The sequence below is a fragment of the Miniopterus schreibersii genome (assembly GCF_964146895.1).
Source record: "Miniopterus schreibersii genome assembly, chromosome: 2".
NCBI classification, from domain to species: domain Eukaryota; kingdom Metazoa; phylum Chordata; class Mammalia; order Chiroptera; family Miniopteridae; genus Miniopterus; species Miniopterus schreibersii.
In genome coordinates this window covers 166,492,218-166,514,371 of record NC_138102.1, presented here as the reverse complement: position 1 = coordinate 166,514,371, position 22,154 = coordinate 166,492,218, and the positions used below count along the sequence as shown (strand labels likewise).

At 38.8% G+C, this 22,154-nt stretch overlaps 1 protein-coding gene across 1 annotated transcript; it reads right to left on the bottom strand.

Annotated features, from left to right (window-relative positions):
* Window positions 1-8,897: 8,897 nt before the first annotated feature.
* Window positions 8,898-21,184, bottom strand: LOC308552605 (uncharacterized protein; the record flags this gene model as incomplete). The annotated part of the gene is made up of 6 exons (XM_081127820.1): window positions 8,898-10,080; window positions 10,744-10,850; window positions 11,628-11,815; window positions 15,380-15,472; window positions 16,191-16,871; window positions 21,121-21,184. 6 exons carry the CDS (start codon window positions 21,182-21,184, stop codon window positions 9,966-9,968), a joined length of 1,248 nt encoding a protein of 415 aa, XP_080983946.1. The 3' UTR covers window positions 8,898-9,965.
* Between the last annotated feature and the right edge of the window lie 970 nt (window positions 21,185-22,154).

The window sequence follows — 22,154 nt, the reverse complement described above, 5'->3', positions numbered from 1 at the left end:
AATTTTTTAAAGAAATTGGTTGTAGAATAATCAATGGTCAAAGGTTTTTTTTGCCTATTAAGTTCTAATATTAATCTTCAAGAGTAAGAATTTAAAGCTGCAATTAAACACCAAAATATTTTCTCCATTTTCCCTTCATCACCTACATTGATCCTAGCCTCAAAATAACCCCTGTTCACAATCTACAATATACCTTTTCAATTTTTTAATGTGATAATCTAATCTAATGTAAACCCATCCATTTATGATCAGGATTTGTATTCATTTTATCATGTACAACAAATATTATATCTATTTTTTTTGTATTTTGCTTTTTTATTAATAATAATACTGTATGCAAATTTCTTATAGTTCTGAGTTGCATTATAGTCTGGATTTATAGATTCTTTACTCCTTTACTGATGAGCATTAACTGTGTTTCTGGGATTTTGCTGCTATAAACTATGGTTCAATAAGTATTCTAAATATTTTCTTAAGTAATAGCACTTTTATTTTGTGGGTAAAAGTGTTAAATATGTTGTTTGTTTACTTTAGCTTTGATAAAGTACTACAAACTTTAAAGAAGATTATGGGTACAGAAAAAAAAGAACTTAAACCTTTTTCTTGAACCTCTTGAGAATTAGTTCCCAAATTGATGTATTTCATTATGAAATTTCAAGTGTCATTGAATAACGTTGTGTATATTTCCTACAAGAAATATTCTACTTAATCACAATGCAGTGACCAGAATCAACCTTAACATTGCCACAGTACTACCAACTAATTCCCAGGCTACCTTCAGGGTTTACCAATTGTCAAAATTATGTTCTTTAGAATAAAACATCCATTTCAGATGTCTATTTAATCTCCTCCCATCTACAGTAGTTCCTTAGCCTTCCTTGACGTTCATGATCTTGACATTTTGAAGGCTGCAGACTGATTATTCTATAAAATGTTTTCTATCTGAATCTGATTATTTCCCATAGTTATATTCAAGGTATGCCTCCTTGGCGGGAATAGCAGAGAAGTGATGCAGTGACACTGTTCTTCTCATCGCGTCCTTTCAGAAGGCATGCTTACTTGTTCCATTATTGACCACATTCACTTTATTTGCATGATTATTGTGGTATGTACTCTACCACACTTCACTGCATAGTTCCTCTTTTCCGTTTGTAATTAAATTCTCCTCAGCTTGACTGAACTTGAAACAAATTTCATTCTACCTGACCATGAACCCCTGACCTCCACTTTTTTTTTTTTTTTTGGCATTTATTTTAGAAACTTGTAATTGAAAATTCTTTCTCTGACCCTTTGAGATTAAAAAATAAATAAAATTTAAGCCTTTTGGAGGTTTAACAACCCAGAAATGTCTTTCTCAAGGATCTGGGAGCCATCCCTTTGAAATGTAATCATCAAAAAGACAGCACCCTTATTTCTCACTTTCTGTGGGATGGTAGGAGCCTAACTTCCGTAGGTACCTACCTCCAAGTTGTAAAAAGACCTCCTATTATGAAGATCTGAGAAAGTTCAATTTTCCTTTGGGTAAAGCCATGCAGCAAACACGATGGTGTATGATTCCCCTCCACCCCTCACCCCAGCTCTTAAAAATCTTACTGCCCTTTGTTTCAGCGAATTTTAGTTCAGACTGAGTTCTGGCTTATCTCCTCTATTGCAATAGCCTTGAATAAAGTCTTCCTTCCCTGTGTAAGATGGTTCCATGCCATTTTTGCTTTGACAGGAGGTACTTCTAAATATTGTAAATTTTCCATCCATCATTAAAATTTCAAATTATTCATTTTCGTATTTGTACCTTTGTGGACTCTTTCACATTTTATTCAATGGGTCATAATCTCCTATTTTGATGATCAAATTGTTCCAAACCTTATCATTTTTGCCAACATTTGAACTGGTTTTCTGTTCTAGCCCAGTGATTTTCAACTGGTGTGCCACAAGGATTTATAAAACATGCACGACCTGACTATGCAGTCAGCAGCAATGGCCTCTCTTTTTTTCTCCCCCCTCCCTGTTTTGCATGTTGTCAGCTGTTCCTCCTGAGACTGAAATGACTGTAATAAACTCTGAGTATATGCCTGACAGAATTAAAAGGAACCCACAGCTTTTCTCCCGTGGTTCTGTCGGGCCGTAACACCCTTGGGAGGCCTGGCTCTCTTCTCTCCCTTGAGACTTTGTCTCACTTCTCTCTGAAGGTGCCACCTCCCAGCCTTCAGCTCCAGGGCCGCTGACTTCTTTTCCCGCAGATTGTTACATAAAAAATGACAACATCCAACACAACACTAGCCTTCGGGCGTGAATGAATCAACATTATACCTATTTTTTGTCAGATTGGCAGAAAAAATATTTTTTGGTGAGCTGCAGCATTTTAGTAATTAGTTTACGAGTGCCATGAGATGGAAAAGGTTGACAGTCGCCGTTCTAGCCTGATTCATGAACATTAATAAAATAATGAGCCAGACAAATACAAAAGTAAAACTTTCTCTTTTTAAAAAATAATTTGCTTTTGTTTTTATCTTTCAAAATATTGTATTTTATTTTATTTTTTTGTCTCCTCATCTAGAATTTAAGTTCCATGTGGGCAAGGTTTCTGCCCTGTTTGAATACCTGTTGTATCCTTATTATTTAAAGCAATGCCTGACACTTAATAGGTGCTCAATAAATATTAGTGGAATCAATTTTGATAGGTACTATAAATAAAAGTTGCATGATACTTATGAGAATATAAAGTAGGGGGATCTGATGTTGTCACTGAATTCAGCTAATCCTTTATTAAATATGTGATCAATGAACATATCTAAAGTGAATAGAATTAAATAGAAGGAATAAACCTTCCAAGAGGCCCCAGATAAGGCACTAACAGGTTAAAAAAGTCAGTTAAAAAAAACACCTTTTGAGCTTAGTATGTTCTGCTTTTAAAAAAGGGCAAAGAGAGTTAGTGTTACTAGAGGCCTAAAAAGTATATGGTGGGCATGAAATATGGGTGGAAAATATGAACTATCATGAAAACATGCCATGTGAGTATTTACACTTCCATTTAAACAGCAATTGGAAGCCAATTAGCAGAGTACCTTGGTTAGTTTTGAGTTTTTTGTTGTTGTTTGTTTTTGTTTCTTTTTCTTCTTTTTTTTAAATTTATCTTTATTGTTGAAAGTATTACAGGTGTCCCATTTTTCTCCCCAATTGACCCCCTCCACTTCGTTCCCACCTCCTCCCCAGGTTTTCACCCCGTTATTGACTGTGTCCATATGTATATATGCATATAACTTCTTTGGTTAATCTCTTCCCACCCGCCACCCCCCTTCCCTCTTTCCCCTGAAATCTGATCATCTGTTGCATGTGTCAATGTCTCTGGATCTATTTAGTTCATCAGATTCTTTAGTTCATTAGCTTCTTCTTAAAGAAGGCCCTTCAACATTTCCTGTAGTGCTGGTCTGGTGGTGATGAACTCCTTTAGCTTTTTCTTATCTGTGAAGATCTTTATTTGACCTTCAGTTCTAAATGATAGCTTTGCTGGGTAAAGCAATCTTGGTTGTAGTTCCACGTTTTTCATCACTTTGAATATTCTTGCCACTCCCTTCTGGCCTGCAAGGTTTCTGTTGAGAAATCAGCTGACAGTCATGTGGGTGCTCCCTTGTAGGTAACTAACTGCTTTTCTCTTGCTGCTTTTAAGGTTCTCTCTTTGTCTTTAACCTTTGGCATTTTAATTATAATGTGTCTTTGTGTGGGACTCTTTGGGTTCCTCTTGTTTGGGACCCTCTGTGCTTCCTGGACTTGTAAGTCTATTTCTTTCCCCAGGTAGGGGGTTTTCTGTCATTATTTTTTCAAATAGGTTTTCAATTCCTTGGTCTCTTTCTTCCCCTTCTGGCACCCCAATAATATGAATGTTGGGCCCCTTGAAGTTGTCCCAGAGGCTCCTTATACTATTTTCACATTTCTGGATTCTTTTTTCTATTCTGGTTGGGTGTTTTTTGTTTCCTCATGTTCCAAATTGCTGATTTGATTCTCAAAGTCCTCTACTCTACTGTTGATTCCCTGTAAATTATTCTTCATTTCAGTTCGTGTAGCCTTCATTTCAAATTGGTATTTTATTATGTCATCGATTTTCTCAGTTGTTTTCATAATAATATGCTTGAGCATCCTTATAAACAAAATTCTGAACTGTGTATCTGTTATCTTGCTTGGATCTATTTCAGTTAGTTCCTTTTCTAGAGATTTCTTCTGTTTTTTCCTTTGTGACATGTTTCTTTGCCTCCACATTTTGGCTGCTTCCAAGTGTTTGTTTCTATGTATTAGGTAGAGCTGCTATGTCTCCTGGAATTTGTAGAGTGGCTTTGTGTAGTAGGTGTCCTGTAGGGTCCAGTGGCTCAGCCTCCCCAGTGACCTGAGCTGGGCCTTCTAGGTTCTCCCCTGCGTGGGCTGTGTGCACTGTCCTGTTGTAGTTGAGCCTTGGTTGCTGTTGGCATCACTGGGAAGATTGACCTCCAGGCCAATTGGCTGTGAGGACCAGCTGCAACTACAGCCAAAGCGCTGCTATGCTGTAGACACCCCTGTGGAGCAGGATTTACTTCAGTGGAGCTTTGGTGTTCACCAAGTGTGCCCCTTGAGTGTCACTCGTGGATGTGTTAGGGTTGTAATCCAGTGTGGTCAAGTCTGACCACCAGGTGCACTGTCTCTGGGGCCTCCTGGGAGGTGCAAAGTCAGCCTGTGCCAGTGCCTTGCCCAGGGCCACCCAGCATGAGCTACACAGCAAACCATAGCTGGCTGCTACTTGTGCTGGGCTTGGCATTGTCTAGGAGAGGCCAAGCTATGAGCCAATGCAGGCTGCCGCTAGTGCCAGGCCTGGGGCCACTTATCAAGCTCTATGGGGCACACTGTTGCTTGTTTGAGAGATTTTAGGAAAGTCCTAAGCATGAGGCTCCAGAGGCCACGTGCATAGAAAAGCCCCTTGCATGGAATAAGCCAGGCATCGAAAGACAAACATCACATGATCTCGCTTATACGTGGAATCTAAAGAACTTAATAAACTGATGAACAGAGTAGATTCAATGACATGGAAGCATAGATGAGACTGACGAATGTCAGAGGGATGGAGGAGGGTGGGTGGGTGGAGGGGGAGAGAGTTACCAAAGAATTTATATGCATCTATGCACAACCCAAGGACACAGACAATGGTGGGGAGAGGGACTGGGGAGGGGGAAGGGACGGGGTGGAACGGGTCATTGGGGAGAAAAAGGGACATCTGTAATATTTTAAACAAAAATAAAATTTAAAATAATTAATTAAAAAAAAAGCCCCTGGAAATGCCTGGATGAGCCTGCAGGTGGGGAGGGGCGGGGCCTCCGGGAATCCCGGGGCGGGGCCAAATGTGCGAGTCAGGTGCTGGCGATTCAAATATGGCGCCTGCCTGCCGGCTGTGTGCGAGGAGGACTCGCCAAAGGAGCCATGGCCTCCGCCAGCCCTTCTGCCCGGGAGGAAGCCGCCCCTCCAGCTCTCGCCCGGATCTCAGGCAGGTTAGTTCCTCCCGAGTGTCCCGGGTCCTTTCAGGCTGCTGCCCGGCGCTGGGCTCAGAGGGAGCGTCCGAGTGAGTCCGTGCCGGGCCCTTAGGAGGAGCTGCTGGGGCTCCCGCAGCCTCCGCGACCCTCAGGGACAGTCCCCGCTGGGTTCACAGCCCGGAGTTGTGGGGACGTCTCTTTCCAGCCCTGGAGCCCTGGGCTGGCGGGCTGCTGTGGGGCTGGGACCTCTCCCTCTTCTGGGAAACCCCACCGCCGAGATTCCCTCCCGGGTTTTACCTGCGGCACCAGGGGTGGGCCCGCGGCCTTGTCTCCGGGATTCAGCCCCGATCTGCCCGCATCTCCGCCCCTCCTACCGTCTTGATGCTCCTTCAGCTCCCTGGTTGTGGGGCTTCTGTGTCAGGAGGCTCTGAGCGATGGTGGTTCTGTATTTCAGTTGTGATTTTGATGTGGCTGCAGGAGGCCCCGGGTGCAGCTGTGACCTGCGCCGCCATCTTGACTCCTCTCCTAGCTTATTTCACTTTTAATAATGCTTTTGCATTCTTCCAAGTTGTGTGTATGAGCAGCGCACTTTTTCTTCTTTGAGTAGTATTCTCATTTTGTGTTTATATCACATATTATCTACCAACCATCAGATGACAGACTTTTATTTCCTGTGTTTGACTCTTATGGGTCTGCTTTGCACATTTCATAACATGTCTTTTCATGAGCATTGTCTGGTTTCTCTTGGATAAATTCCCAGAAGTGGGATTGTGGCATCATAAGGTAAGTAAGTGTACGTGTAGTTTTATTTAAAAAAAAAGAAAAACTGCCAAACTGGTTTCCAAAATGGGTGTATGACTTTCAGTTCTCCCCAGCAATGTATGAAAGTTTCCGATGCTCCACAACTTGACACTTTTGTGAGACTATTAATTTTAGCTATTCTAATGGAGGTGTGCTGATCTCTCACATAGTGTTAAGTTTACATTCCTCTATTAACCAATTGTGTTGAGCACCCTTGATGTCCTTATTTGTATTTAGATATCTTCTTTGATGACGTGGTTAATACTCTGCCAATTTTTAATTGGGTTATTGGTCTCTTATTGAGTTGTAAGAGTTCTTTATATATTTTAGGTACAAATACCTCATCCTACATATGTTTTGCAAATATTGTCTCCCAGCCGGTGGCTTAACTTGTCATTCTTCTCATAGTTTGTTTAAAATGATAAAAGGATTTTATTTTAATACATTTATCGGATTTTTCTTCCATGTTTTATGAATTGTGTGCCTTTTCTATGAAAGAAATCTTTGCCTAACTTAAGGTCTCAAAGATTTCCCTCTGTTCTTTTATTTTCTAGACATTTTGTAGTTTTAGCTCTTAAGTTTTTGAATCACTTTGAGAAAAGTTTTGCATGTGGTATAAGGTAAATATTGGGGTTAAGTTTTTAATGTATGAATATCTAATGGCTTCAGAACACTTCGCCGAAAGACTATGCTTTATTATTTTTTTAATCTTTATTGTTGAAAGTATTACAGGTGCCCCCCTTTTTCCCCATTGACCTCTTTTGCCCTGCACCCAAGGCCTTCACCACACTGTCGTCTGTGTCCATGAGTTATGCATATATGCATATAAATTCTTTGGTTAATCTCCTCGCCACCACCCCCCATCCATCCCCACCTTTATTTTTTAATTACTTGGTCACTTTTGTTGAAAATCCAAGGACCTATGTCTGAGTCTATTTCTTGATTCTATTTGGTTTTATTGATATTTTTTTCTACTTATGCCAATGCCACATGATCTTGATTACTGTAGCTGTGTGTTAAATCTTGAAGTCAGATATTATAAATCCTAAAACTCTATCATCCTCTATCAATAAAATGTTTTACTATTCTAAGTCTTTTTTCTATTCTTACAAATTTTTAAATCTGATTGTCTGTTTCCAAAACAAACCTACCAGGATTTTTATTCAGTTTGTGTCGAATCTATAGACAAATATGGGGAAAATGGACATTTAAATGAAAATTAGTCTTCATCTATGAGCATTGTCTTTCCTTCATTTAGACCTCCTTTAATTTTTACTCGGCAGTGTTTTATAGTTTTTTTAGTGTTATTTCCCTAAGTATTTCATGTTTTTATATCAGTGGATATGGTACTATGTATTTAATTTTAATTTCCACTCATCTGTTGTTAAAAATAGAAATGCAATTAATTTTTATATATTGACCATGCATCATGAAACTTAGACAAACTATTCACTCAGCAGTTTTATTATCTATTTTGTAGATTGCTTAAGATTTTGTCTATAGGTGTTTATACCATCTGTAGATAAAGGTCCTTTTTATTTCTCTTCTAATTACTATTTCTTTGTTTCTCCTTCTTGCCTTATTGCACTGGCCAGCATCTACTGTACACGTTGAACAGAGGAGGGAGATTGCTTATTTTTGTAATGTTCCCAATCTTATGAGGAAAATGTCTTCTACTATAAAATATGTTAGGTATAGTATTTGGTAGATGCTGTTTATCAGCTGGGGAAAGTTATGTTCTATTCCTAGTTTGCAGATCGACCTGTCTAGAGTTTATCCATTTTATTAATCTTTCCAAAGCACCTGGTGGTGTTTATATACTATTTCCTTTTGATTTTCTCTTTTCTTTTTCTTTGATTTTACTTTTTTTTTTTTTTTGCATTAGGTGAAGCTTTCTCTTACTTTTCTCCTTAGTGTAGAAGCCTATATTACTTTGTGGCTTTTTTTCTTATGTAGTTTGCTTCCTGTTGCACCCTGTGCTTTATTTTCACTTCAACTCATAATACACTCTTCATTTTTATTCAATTCAAAATACTCTGTAACATTCCTTATGATTTCTTTCTTTCCCCCTATGTATTAATTTGAAGTCTGTTTTCACATTTTCAATATACAGAGATTTTCCAGATACCATGTGGTTGATTTCTAGTTCATTCTGTTGTGATCAGAGAAGTACTTTAAAAAAATTTTTTATATTCATTTGTTCTTTTATCACCCAGATATTGTTCATCTTAATATTTTGGTATAAACTTGGGAAAAAAAATTAAAAGAACTCTACTATTGTTAGTGAAGTGTTCTGTAAATATTAAAGTTGGTTGATAGTGTTGTTCAATATTCTTGTTTTATAAATTACTATTATTCTGTCAATTTCTAAGAAAAGGGAGTTAAAGTACCAAAATATAATTGTTTTCCTACTTCTCCTTTTAAATTCTTTTCATGCATTTTAAATTTCTCTTATTAAATGCACACACAACTAGGATTGTTTTATCCTCTTAACAAACTCACCTACTCACTATAAAATGTACCTCTTTATTCATAGTAACATTCCTTCTTCACAAATCTGAGAGAAAGAATTGTAAAGAGATTTTTTTTTTGGTAATCTTTTTTTTTTTTAAATATATCTTTATTGATTTCAGAGAGAGGAAAGAAGAGGGAGAGAGAGAGAGAGAGAGAGAGAGACATCAATGATGAGAGAGTCACTGATTGAGCCCACAACCCGGGCATGTGCCCTGACCGGGAATCGAACCCCGATCGCCTGGATCCTAGGTCGACGCTCAACCGCTGAGCCACGCCCGGCCGGGCTATTTTTATTTTTTGAAAGAACTCTTGTCATGTTGAGATTTTGCAAGGCCTAACAAAATATATTCTTTTCCCGTCAGGGTTCAGAGTCAAGAAAAACAAGTCAGGGAAAAGTCAGCTTTATTACTAATAAAATTGATTTTGAAGGATATGATATAAATGCACATAAACATGGGTTTCCCAATTCTGCCCCTTAGAATGAGGCATATTACCCATGCAGTCATTGGAATCACTGGATAATAATAGCAGGGTCTCTGATGGTGATGCAAAGTAAAATTTCCTAATTAATTTCTGAATATTTCTCCCATGGGCCTCCTTTCCAAATCCTAAATGGGTTACATACCCACTCAAGGCTGAGTGGAACATCAAAGCTCACCTCATGTTTCATCTTTTATCTCCTTTAGGCAGATTTAATTGAATTTTGGATAAGTAGAGGTATCTTTCCCTCCCTTCTCTCTGTTTCACTGAGGCATGCTGATTTATCAGTTATGACCAAGACCTCCATTACACTCACTGACTTAGATGTACCAATGTATGTGGTCCCGTATAAGTTGTAAAAACATATATGCATACACTCATCTCCTGGTTCTTTTACATTTATAGTGTGGCTAGTATGTGCTGGATATTGTTCTTGGTGTGTGAGAGATATTCATGAACAAAGCAGACAGAACTCCCTGTTCTCATTCTAGAAAAATTAAAATCTCAGGTTGGTTTCTTGGCTTGCTAGATATGTATTTAAATAAAGATTAAAATTATTTAAAATTTTATCAGAAAACTTAAACATAAGTTTGATGGGAAGGAAAATGTATCTATGTGAATTTATAATATATAAAAAGGTAGAGTTTCTTTAATTACTTTAAGTCTTGTGTGGGGAAACTCTATCTAAGGACAAATGCCTTTTCTGCTGCATATATATTTTTTCTCATCCTCACAATTGGCACTACTTATGCCCTTCTTAAAAATGAAGGCACAATTTCCCCTTCCTTCGATAGTGAACCTGGAACAAAACAGAGAGATTGTTTACTGAACTTCATGAAAATAACTAGGCGCAACCTAAAATACATGGTGTAAACTTTAGTGACCATGTTTCAAATGTGCAATGTGGAAGGAATAGAGGGAGTAAGATGAGCTGCTTCTCCTCTCTTATCAGTCTTCGAACTTCACCTCAGGACTGTGCAGGTGGGAAGAAGTGAACACTAGGGAACTTGACTGCCTTAATAACAAAGACAGTCCTGGAACTTGATGCTGTTTTATAATGTAGTAAACATTGTAAATCATTTTGTTGATTATATTCTTCTCTATATACTTTCAGATAAAAATTAATCAATCAATTTATTTAGCTATTTAAAGATTATATGGAGGGAGAATGTAACTGATATTTCATTCACACATTAAAAAAAATTGGCCTATGTTAAGGCTGAAACGTATATTCCCTTGTCCACTCTTTGCAACCATCACCATAGTGAAATAGGTATTTTGTATTTGATTAATTATAATACACATAAATAGTTATAAATAAAATATCTAGAAAGAATTTCTGAATTCCTATTTTAAGTCATATAGGACATGGTGTGGAGGAAACTATAGAGGTAGCTGATTATAAAGTCAGAATCCTTACCATGCTTAACACATTTAATAAAAAAATGTTTTTAAGGCTTACCTATTGCTTAATGCATCTCCATTTGCCCACATCCAGCGTTCGCTTGCATTTTGCTTTTTCAGTCCAATCCAATATGAAGAGTTCCCCAGATAGAAGGTCAAAAAGTCCTTTTACAAGATACAGACTGCTGTAATTAATCTCTCCTCACTTTCTCATTCTCACTATCTCCAATGCTAAGGTCCTTCTCTGAGCCCATTATTCTCCCATTAGGGTTATTGCAACAGCTTTCTAAGATGACACTGTGCTTTTATATTTGCCACTCACTACTCCATCAGAGCAAAGAAAATGATTCTTCTAAAACTTAAGTCAGATCATGTCTTACTTTTGTTCATAATTCTGCAGCATCTCCCTATTTTACATGGAGGAAAAAAAGTCTTGTATAGTCTACAGAACCTTAAATATCCATATCCTTCACTCCCTCCCTCATTCTAGGCACTCTGACTGGCTGCCCCTTTTCTGTTTCTTGAATATTCCAGGCATATACCTACCTTAATGTCTGTGCTCCACCTGTTCCCCCTTCCATGGAAGTGTATCCCCCTGATTCCCTTGACTAACTCCTTCAGATACTTTACCATTTTACTCAACTGTTATCATCTTAATGAGGAAAGACTACCTTACTTGCAGCTTACCCACTTGGAACACTCACAATACCACTTAATTTAAAAAAATATATTTTTGCATAAAATTTACTGACTTGTAATATACTACATAATTTACACATTTTTAATAATTTTTTTATTCCTTGTCTCTTCCCTCGGGATGTAACCTCCATAAAGGCAAAGATCTTTGTTTTGTTGAATGATGTATTATAACTTTGAGGTATACCTGTCATACAGTAGCTCAATAAATTAAATGAGATTTATATTGTAAAGGAAAAATCTAACCACTTCATTCTGGGAGTTGAATATGACCAGAGTTCCATGATAGGCCATACAGTTTGCCTGGCTGTCTCTCCAAGTCTGTTCTTGTTCAGATCGGAAGAAGCATTTATTTTGGATTTTGTTCCAGCCTTGTGGACATATAGTTGCATCCCAAGCGCATGTCTTTCCTTTAAAGATCCTTGCATTTTTAACTAAAATTAACACAGTGATAGAAAAAAAAATATGAATGAAGTGTAAGAGAAAGAAACAGTTTAACCCTCAGGGTAAAAGTATATCATATGTTTCAAATTGAAAAAACGGAATTTTTTCATATTTAATTCAAATGGTTTAACTTTAAACATCAACTCAGGAAAATTAAAGATCAAGGACAAAGCATAAAAGAAATCATGACTGAAGAATTCTGATCTATGCATAATTTAAGATAGCCATAATAAACAAATAAATAAACGTCCAGAAACTCAAACTTCTCTAGCCGTTTTCCCTCCCAGTTTCTTCATGCTACTGCTGTTGTCTCTATTCATCTACTTATTTTCCTCCCGTAACTTACTATGGCATTTGGAACATGCCCCACTGTAAATAAACCAAGTCTCTCTATCCACTACCTCAGAGGGCCGGCTCCCTTTTGCTGACTTAACTGACATTAGTTGTCTTTCAAGAACTGCATTTCCCCAGAAGCTGATGTTTCTTTGTCCTTAAACACAAAACAGTGGCTGGAGGAAATGTTGAAATTTTACTAGCTTTTTACTCTCCATTTTTTATTCTCCAACTTATTGCAATTAGATAAAATAAGTTACCTGTTAATATATAACCCTGAGAAAAACAAGGTTTTCCAAAAGGACACCTCCTACCCACAGGTGAAATAATTTACTGGTTCATAGTCAAGCCCATGAGTGGGAAGATCTTCAAGTCGGACAATAAATCAGCAGTGTGGGACTGGTATAAAAGCTGAGTAAAACAACCAGGCCACCAAAATTATTTAAAACTCTCAAATTCAAAATGATTAAAAACATCAAGTTCAAATAAACAGCTGGCACAAAAATCAAGTATTTGGTCCAGAACTCGAGTCCCCAGAAAGCCAATCTTTCTTACTCATTCCTCATTCATCCCTCATCAACTACAAGTTGAGCTTTGATTATGTGACAGACACTTTTAATACAACAGTGCACATAAGACACAAAAATCTTTGCTCTATGGGACTTAGGTATCTAGTAAATTATTAGTTGGTCATAAAATATATCAGAGTATAGAGGATTGGGATTGCTGGTGGAAAGAGCTGCGATTTTAATGCAGTAGTCAGGATAGGGCTCAATGAGAAGCTGATATGTACTAAAGGCTTGAAGTAGGTGAACTAATGAGGCATAAGCATGTAAGGAGAAGATCTTCCCAAGCAAAGAGAAGAGATAATATAAAGACCAAGGCGAATGTGTCTGGCTTGTTCACAAACTAGTGAGGATGCTTATATGACTGGAGAAGGGGCAAGTAGTTAGAGATGAGATCACAAAGGCCATTGACAGGCTTTTGGAATTATTCCAAGTAAAAAAAAAAATTGCAGCATTTTGAACAGATCTGATTTCTTTAAAATTTTTGCTAAAAAATACACTCTAAACCTGTACTGTCCAGTATGGTAGCCACTAGCCACATGTAGCTGTAGAGCACTCAAAATATGATTAATTTAAACCCAGATATCCTGTAAGTAGAAAATATACACTAAATGTCAAAAACTTAGTACCAGAAACGAATATAAAAATCTAATTAATAATTTTATATTGTTACATGGTGAAATGATACTAATTTGAAACAATGCAAACAATTTTCAATAGTTTCTTTTTACTTTTTAAAATATGGTTTCTAAAATATAAATGACATTTCTGGCTAGCATTATACTTTCACTGGAAAATGTTGCTCTAGAAGGTTAAGGGTGGAAAAGGGAAAAACATTTAGTGGAAAGAGGATATTTTTTCCATTGATTTTTTTTTTTAGAGAGAGTGGGTGTTGACTAGGAATAGGGTGGTAGCAGTAGAGGTAGTGAAAGTACTCAGATTCTGGTTATATTTTGAAAGACCAGGCAGATTTGCTGATTATATTTGGGTTTGGGGGGGGGAGGGAGTCAAAGCTTGACTATAAGGATTTGGCTTTCAAAATTGGGAAGATAAAGCTGCTATTTCCTGAGATAAGGCAGACCACAGATAGAAGAGATTATGGGAAATACGTAGATTAAGATTTCATCTTGGACAGCATTAAATTTGAGATTTTTGACAGTCCAGTAGGTAGATTTAAAAATGTGGAATTCAGGGAAGAGACCCAGACTGGAGATGTGTATTTGGAGGTCATCATTGCTTATGTGACATATAAGGTTAAAAAGTCTGGCTCAGATGGCCAAGGCTGCAAGGGTAGATAAAGAGGGAACCTTTTCAGGGATTGACCCCTGGGGTACGCCAAAGTTAAGAGGTCAGGAAGAAAAGAAGGAACAAGCAAAGAAAATCTGGAAAGAGTTACACGCTAGATAGGAAGCAAGCCGCGAGAGAGCGGTGCCTTGGAAGCCAAAGGAAGAAATTATTTCCAGGAAGAGAGAGCACTGATTTCTGCAAACAAATCAGGTAACATGAAGACCGAGAATGGACCACAGGATTTAGCAATATGGAAGTTACTAATGAACTTGAAAAACAAACTGGACAGAAAAAAGGAAGTGGGACCCTGATCAGAATAGATATAACAAAAATGGGGAGATAGAAATTAGAAAAAAACTAGAAAAAAATTTTTTCAAGGCAGTTTTTATAGAGTAGAAAATAAATATATTGGTAGCTTATGTCTAATGATTTTTTTTTTTTTAAGGTAGGATATATACCACTGTATTGTATTGCTGATGGGATGTTTCTGTTGAACATAAAAAAACACACACAAAAAAAACCCAACAACAACAACAATAAAAACCTGATGATGCAGGAGAGAGAATTATGAAAGTAGTATTACTGATCAGGTGAAAGGCTATAGGATTTAGTGTAGAACATGAATACTTCACCAACAGTCTAAACAGATAAGAGATAGGGGTAAGTAAGTAGGTGTGATGATGAAAGTATTTGAAAGTTTTCTACTAATTGTTATAATTTTTAAAGTAAAAGTGGAAGCAAAGATCTAGATTTGAGAATGAAGATGGGAAAAGAGAAATTAAAAGTTTGGAGAGAAAGGAGAAAGTATAAAATAAGTATCTGTGGGAGTGAGAGAGTTAATGCACTTGGGAAATATAATACAATTTCTAGTCCCCACCTCACTTCTTTTTAACTCTATCATAATTACACCTGGTGTGATTCTCTGACACTCATGTTCTTTCTTTCTTCTCTGAAGTGTTCTGATAAGTGCCTACTTGAACTTAAGATTCAGCACAAATGCTTCTCCCTTCATAAAGCCTTACTTGGCTACCAAAAGCAAACTTACAACCTCGTCTTCAAACTGGTCATATTTCTATTTGCAATTATTTGATTGTGTTACTACTGTTTGCTTATAAGCTTGTTTCTTAGGTATAGATGAGTTCCTTTGAGGCCAGAAATCCCATTTTTTCCTTTGGGTGTCATCACCACCTAGTACGAAGTTCAATCTATATACATTGAAAAAATGATTTTTCTAGAAGGCGGAGCAAGAGACTAAATTTGAAGAGAAATTAGACGCTCCGGGCAGGAGAATATTTTCTGTTCCAATTGTTAACAGTGTAGGGGAAGGAAATTATCATTAGTATTTTTTAGCAGAAATTGTTCACTTACATTTTCTAGGAAATCCTAACATTGCCCAAAGAAGAAAGGCGATGCTTACACATATCATACTTGATATGATTAGCATTTTCTTTGTTATTATACCTAGGGAAAAGACACGTCATTGTTTACCTTCTACGGAAAAGCAAACAAAAAGCCCACGTTTTTCTTTTTCTCTGTCTTCTCTATGTTCTGTTCACAGCCCAGTAATTAATCTATTAGGAAGATGAGAAAGGATGCCAAGGTCTGCATTCTCAGCAGCAGCCTCCAAGTGCCTTGGCTCCAATTTTGGTGCCCTTTCTGAGAACTATGTTAGCCTCCTGCGCTGCTTCCAGAACAGAAAGCCAAATATCCTCCCAGGACTTTTTAATAGAAGACTGTCTTTTCTAAACGCGGTAGTGGTGGGAGTACGGGGGTTGTATTTAAGGGCCATATTATGGATGAACTATATGAAAAAATATATATCATATGTATTTATATATATGTCTATATATTAAAATGTGGAGGGTGCAAACTGCAGTCAAGAAAGGACGCCAGCCCGGCCGCTGTGGCTCAGTGGTGGAGCGTGGACCCGCGAGCCTAGAGGTCGCGGGTTTGACTCCCAGCCGGGGCGCAGGGGGGCTGCGGCTCTGATCCCCCAGCGGGGCCGTGCAGGGGGCAGCCCCGCAGGTTTCGCTCTCATCCGTGTTTCCGCCTACCCCACTCCCTTCCTCTCTCTCTAACAATCAACAAACGACATATTTAAAAAAGAAAGGAAGGAAGGAGGCTAGGAGGCTGACCCGGGCGCAGCGCCCGCCCCCAGGCCGAGCTGCTCCCCGCTTACCCGGCCTCTTGGCCTCCTGCTCGGCGGCCTCCTTCCCGTCCCAGTTCTCGGTCCCTTTTCTCTCCATCTCTTTGCGCCCCCGGAGCTGACCCGCGGTCACAGCTGCTGGGGCGACCCTGAGGGTGAGTCGTGACTGCGGACTGACTGCGTTTGGCGCAGCCCGGGAAGCCGAGCGCCCCCCGGCGTCCCCGCTCGGCCACGGCGGGACTCGGGCCAGATGCCCCGCGGGCGGCGCCCCCCAACTGCCGCTTCCTCTGCCGTTGTTAAGGGGCCGGGCAGTAGGCGCGGGGCCAGCAGCCCTCCCCGTGCCCAGGGCTGGGGCGCCGCCGGGCGGCTGGGGCGGGCGGGGGCCCTGCTCCCACGCTGCAGGCCTTGGGGTCGCCCGTGTGAGCTCCAGGCTCAAACCGACACAATGTTCCCACCCGGGGAGGCGGCCTTGCACCCCGTGCAAACCCTCCAGCAGCACGGGGCGGCTCTGCCCATCCCCCACCTGGTAAAAAATCAATGTTCGCGTTCTTGCTTCTGAGTTCCAAGCTTGCCTTCCTGCGGGCGCTCGGGCCTCCGGGGAGGCGCGCGTTGCCCTTGCACGATTCTGCAGCGCCCGGTGAGGCTGGTTCGTGGACGGGGAGCCAGTCCTCCCCTGGAGCTGGAACACGGGGCGACTGTAAATGACCGTGCGAGCTACACCCGTGTCATGTTATTTTCATCCAAGGGGAAATCGATGACTGGTCCTTGACCTGTAAAATTTTTTGTCGAAATGGCGAAAACTATCTTCCTCTCCTTCAAAAACATATAGGGGGTAGAAAACCAGTTCGATTAATATGTTTTTAGAACACTGTAATTTAAGACATTGAGAATTTCAAGTGCTTCGTTTTATTTGTAAAAAACAAAACAAAAACACTTATCAAGAATAGCACTTTGAACAGGCAGACTTCTTGCATAATTACAATACTGAGCAGGCACCTTTTCTACGCTCTCTCAGAATTTGTACTTCTAAGTTTGAGTGGGCTTCCAACAGTGGCTCTTTTACATTTGAAATGTCATGAATTATCTTCAAGGATTCCTTTGATGTAAATATTTTTTGTGGCTGTGACTTCCTTGGGACACCTCCGTCCTCTTCATGGCAGCCACTTTCCCTGCTTTTTGTTGATGTTGGCCTTCACTAAATTCCTCCGGCTGGTATGTAGCATCTCTCCAAAAGTGAAAGTGTCAATGTACCCATGATCAGCTATTTCCAATTAAGTCCATTTGCTTTCTATTTGATTTGCACTTTTTGTTTCTTTGCCGCATTTTAATCATTGTTGACCAACTCCTTTTTATTATCTGTTTTTGTAAAATGTTACATGAATTTATCACTGCGAGACAAAGAGGTAACAGACTATATTTAACTGTCTATGTGTTAACTGATGACAGGTGCACATTGATGTTTCTATCTCACATTAATGTCTCTCTCTCTCTTCCTCTTTCTAAAATCAATAAAAACATACCTTCGGGTGAAGATTTTAAAAAGGTGTGTGTGGGGGGCATTATTTACTGATTGAAAAACACAAAAGAAGAGGTAGCACCAATACCCCTCACACACACTATAACAAAGTCATAAAGAGAATCCCATGCTGCTCACTTTCAGCTGAGGTATCAAAGGTTAAGAATAAGTCAGGAGTACTAAGCTCCTTTGTAGCCAGATGCTCTATCACCTATGCAGGAGTTTCTAAGAGAGTGTAAAATCAAATTGACTTACATAAAACCAGGATTCTCCTTATGTTATGAGTACAAAGATATTTAAGTGAAAATGTACAAAAGGAAAATGTATTTGGAAAGAGTTGCCATTATGCTGTGCATCACCTCAGTGGTCCACGGTGAGGGAGGGAAACTGTTTTCCACTCATCTCCAAACAAGTGAGAAGAGCCCTGAACGGACCACCCAATGGACACAAATGGGTTCCCTGGAGTTTGAATGGAGTAAAGACCATTATCTGACCCTACATGAGGAAGTCTAAAGGCTACTTTAAGGAGTAACCTGAAGCTGGCAGAGAAAAGAGGACTTAACTTATTTCCACCAATCACACAGTGAAACCAATTGTGCATTCCACCCTGAGAAGAGGGGTTGGAGTGATTGTAAAATGTATCCAATACAGATTTAATTCAGTCCTTATCAAAATGCCACCAGTGTTTTGGGCAGAAATATGCATAACCCATGGACATAGACAATAGTGTGATGAAGGCTTGGGGCAGGGAGTGGGTACAGGGTATAAGGGGTCAATGGGGAAAAAAGGGGGACATCTGTAATACTTTCAACAATAAAGATAAATTAAAAAAATAATTTTGAATAAGAATAGCAAAGTTGGATGGTTTACAGTTCTTGATTTCAAAAGTTATTACAAAGCTACTGTAATCAAAACAGTATGGTACTGGCATCAAGACAGACATATAGGGCAATAAAATAAGATAGAGAGCCCAGAAATCAATCTTCATCTATATGCTCAAGTGTTTTCAACAAGTGGGCCAAGACCAGTCACCAAGGAAACGAGGCTCTTTTCAACTAATGGTGTTGGGGAAACTGCATGTCTATATGCCAAAACATAAAGTTGAACTCTTACCTTACACCGTACACAAAAATTAATTAAAAATAGATCAAAGACCTAAATGGAAGAACTAAAACTATAAGACACTTGGGGGAAAGCTTTAGGAAGCTGGATTAGGCAATGATTTCTTGGATATGATATCAAAACCACAGGCAATGAAAGAAAAAATAGTTAAGATGAACTATGTCAAAAACTTTTTAAAATCCTGTGCATTAAACAACATAATCAACAGAATAAAAAGGCAACCTACAGAATGAGAGAGAATATTTGCAAACCATATATCTGATAAGGGATTAAAATTAAGAATATATAAAAAAACTCCTACATCTCAAAATAAATAAATAAACCTAATTTTTTTTTTTAAATGGCCAAAGGACTTGAACAGAAGTTTCTCCAAAGATGACATATAAGTGACCAAAACTACATGAAAATATTCTCAACATCGGTAATCATTAGGAAAATACAAATCAAAACCACATTGAGGTAAGACACCGTTCTGATAGCCATTAGGGTGGCTACTTTCAAAATATAGAAAAGCAGTGTTATGAGGATGTGGGTCAATTAGAAACCTTGTACACTGTTGATGGGAATGTAAATGGTACGGCTGCTGTGGAAAACAGTATGGTGTTTCCTCAAATAATTAAACACTGAATGTATTATATGATCTAGCAAATCTACTTCTAAGGATATATCCTCAATGAATTAAAGGCAGGGTTTTGAAGAAATATTTGTAAACCTTTGTTCATAACATTTCTGTTCACAATAGTTAAACGATGAAAGCAAACCAAGTTTCCATCAATTGAAAAATGGATAATAAAATATGGCATATACATACAATGGAACATTATTCAGACTTAAAAAGGAAGAAAATTCTGACACACAACATGATGAACCTGAGGACATTATATTAAGTGAAAAAAAGAGCAAATACTGTATGATTTCATTTGTAGGAGGTACCTAGATGAGTCAAGTTCATAGAGACAGAAAGTAGCGTGGTGGTTGGCAGGGACTGAGGGTAGTGGGGAAGTCGTTACTTAATGAGTACTGAGTTTCAGTTTGACATGAAAAGAATTCTGCAGATTGGATGCACAGCAATGTGAAAGTACTTAACACCACTGAATTGTACACTTAGAAATGCTTAAGATGGGAAATTTCATGTCATGTATATTTTACCACAATTAAAAACAAAAAACATAGCCTAGGGGACTCAAGTCAATGAAACCCTAACAGTGAGTTTTGCTAGAACTCCAAAAGCTGAGAAAGAATCAGATCAAGAGAAGTAGCTCTGACAGGAAGGAGGTAGCAGTTACTGAGGCGATCTCTGAAAAACCCACAAAATCATTCAGTAAGGAAGCCAGCAGCAGCACACAGCGGTGCTTCTCTTCCCACAGCTTGCAGCCATGTGGGGTCAGAAACAGTAGCTATTAAATAGATGGCTGGATGAAGCTAAGGAGAAAAGCAGAACAACCCGTCCTCTGACTGCTTTCAGGTCTGAAATTGTTCAAGTCAGAGGAGGGAAGAGGTTTTAAATAGAAGCTTCAGTTTGGATGGAAGAGCTTGCAGTTTTGATATCACACTAGACATAAAATTTCTGAGACGTCGTGTTCTTGTTACTGATAGGGACCACAAGAGTGATGGTACCCCAAGCTATCTAGATGTGCGAAAATATGTCTCAGAGTGAGTTTAATGCGATGAAAGAGTCAAGTTCATTTTCTGTGTGCACATAAAGAGCTGCAATTCTTTCAAAACATCAGATTCACTTGTTTCTCTAGGCTCTGAGGCCTGTGTGTCCTGCCCTTTCAACATGGCTGAGGGTTATGGTTAATGGTTCTTCCTTGACCGTAATCTTGGTGATGTCAGCTACCAGGTGAGCAGGAAGGGAGGCAAAACCTTAAGAAATATCCCAATCACACAAATTATTTTAAAATATATACAATGTTTTCTGGAATCTCATGATTGTGTTGAGGTTTCCTTCTATTCATTTCACTAACTGTTTCATAAGGAAGTGTCTCCTCTGATTTCTCAGAATGTACTGCTGCTTCTTTTAAACCTTTAAATGACTGCACATACCTACTCTTTCTCCCCCCACACATTTTTCCACTATTGGATTTTGAGATGAGTTACTATAGAAGGAGTTTTGAATGTATTGGACACAAAATAGAAAATGAAAAAAATTATATTATTGATAGCTAGATTTTGTGAAATTTGGAATCCAACTGCCTTGAAGTGCAGTAAGCAAGAATATGGAAGATAAGAGCCATCAGAGCCTGCAGTGTCTCCTGGGCAATGATCTGAAGATGGCCTGGGGTTCAGTTGGTTGCCTGGCAACATTCTCTTGATTCACCTCACCTCCAGTGACTGCTGCACTGAACTTGTGGGTACTGCTCCCCACCAGATCTCCAGTGACCTCCATTCTGTTGTATAAGTACCTCTGCCTCATTTTGTGCTATTTCATTCCACTTGTGGCAGCCTGAGTTTAGAAGTTTGTGCTATGCGGTTTCATTTACTCGCTAACTGACTTTGCAGAAATCTCAGTAGCTACACTCCTGCTTCATTCAGCAAGTTTTCTGTGAGTTGTAAAGGTCAGAGCCTGACAGAGCAGGCAGCCGGTCCATAAAAAACACACAGTGACTTTACTGATGCCTTTCAGTGACTCAGAAAACATTAACTGGGCCCTAACACTTGATAAGTTCTATGCAAAAAGCATGGAATTGGGTAATGGATATATTGATTGATATATGCATGAAGAGGGAGGGAAAGTATACTTTTGGGTAAATGATCAGAACAAATGTTTCTTCTCATTTAAAGAATTTTTTCTGCCTATACAAATTTGTCTTCATTTTTCTAGCCAATTCACTCACATGTATATATGGTGGACAGATTTAGAAAATTAAAATACAGAATTCCCAGTTAAATTAGAATTTCAGATCAACCAAAAATGTTGTAAATATAATAAATAAAAACATGGCATGAGAAATACACTAAAAATAAACCACTTTTTATCTGAAATTTAACTTTTACTGGATATTTTTTATCTTACCTGACAGCTCAGCTTAGCTCACAAGAGTTTTTCTTATCTTTTAAGTTGTTAAGTGCTCCATGGCTTGGTGTGGGGTTTTTCTCAATTTCCTGCTTATACCTTTCTGTGAAGCCTTAGGCAGTGATACAGCACAGAAACTGGGGACAGGAAAGGATTATACAACAAAGAAAACAGATTGCTGCCTCTGCAAGGGTGGAAAGTACAGGCAGGAAGGGGAAATAGCAAAGGACCACATGAGACACTTGGATGCAGGACCAGAGGCATCCTGTAAAAGCAGTTTATTTGGAAGGTAAAAAACACACACTCAAGGAATGAAAATGGAGTCAGGGTGCAATATCAAGCC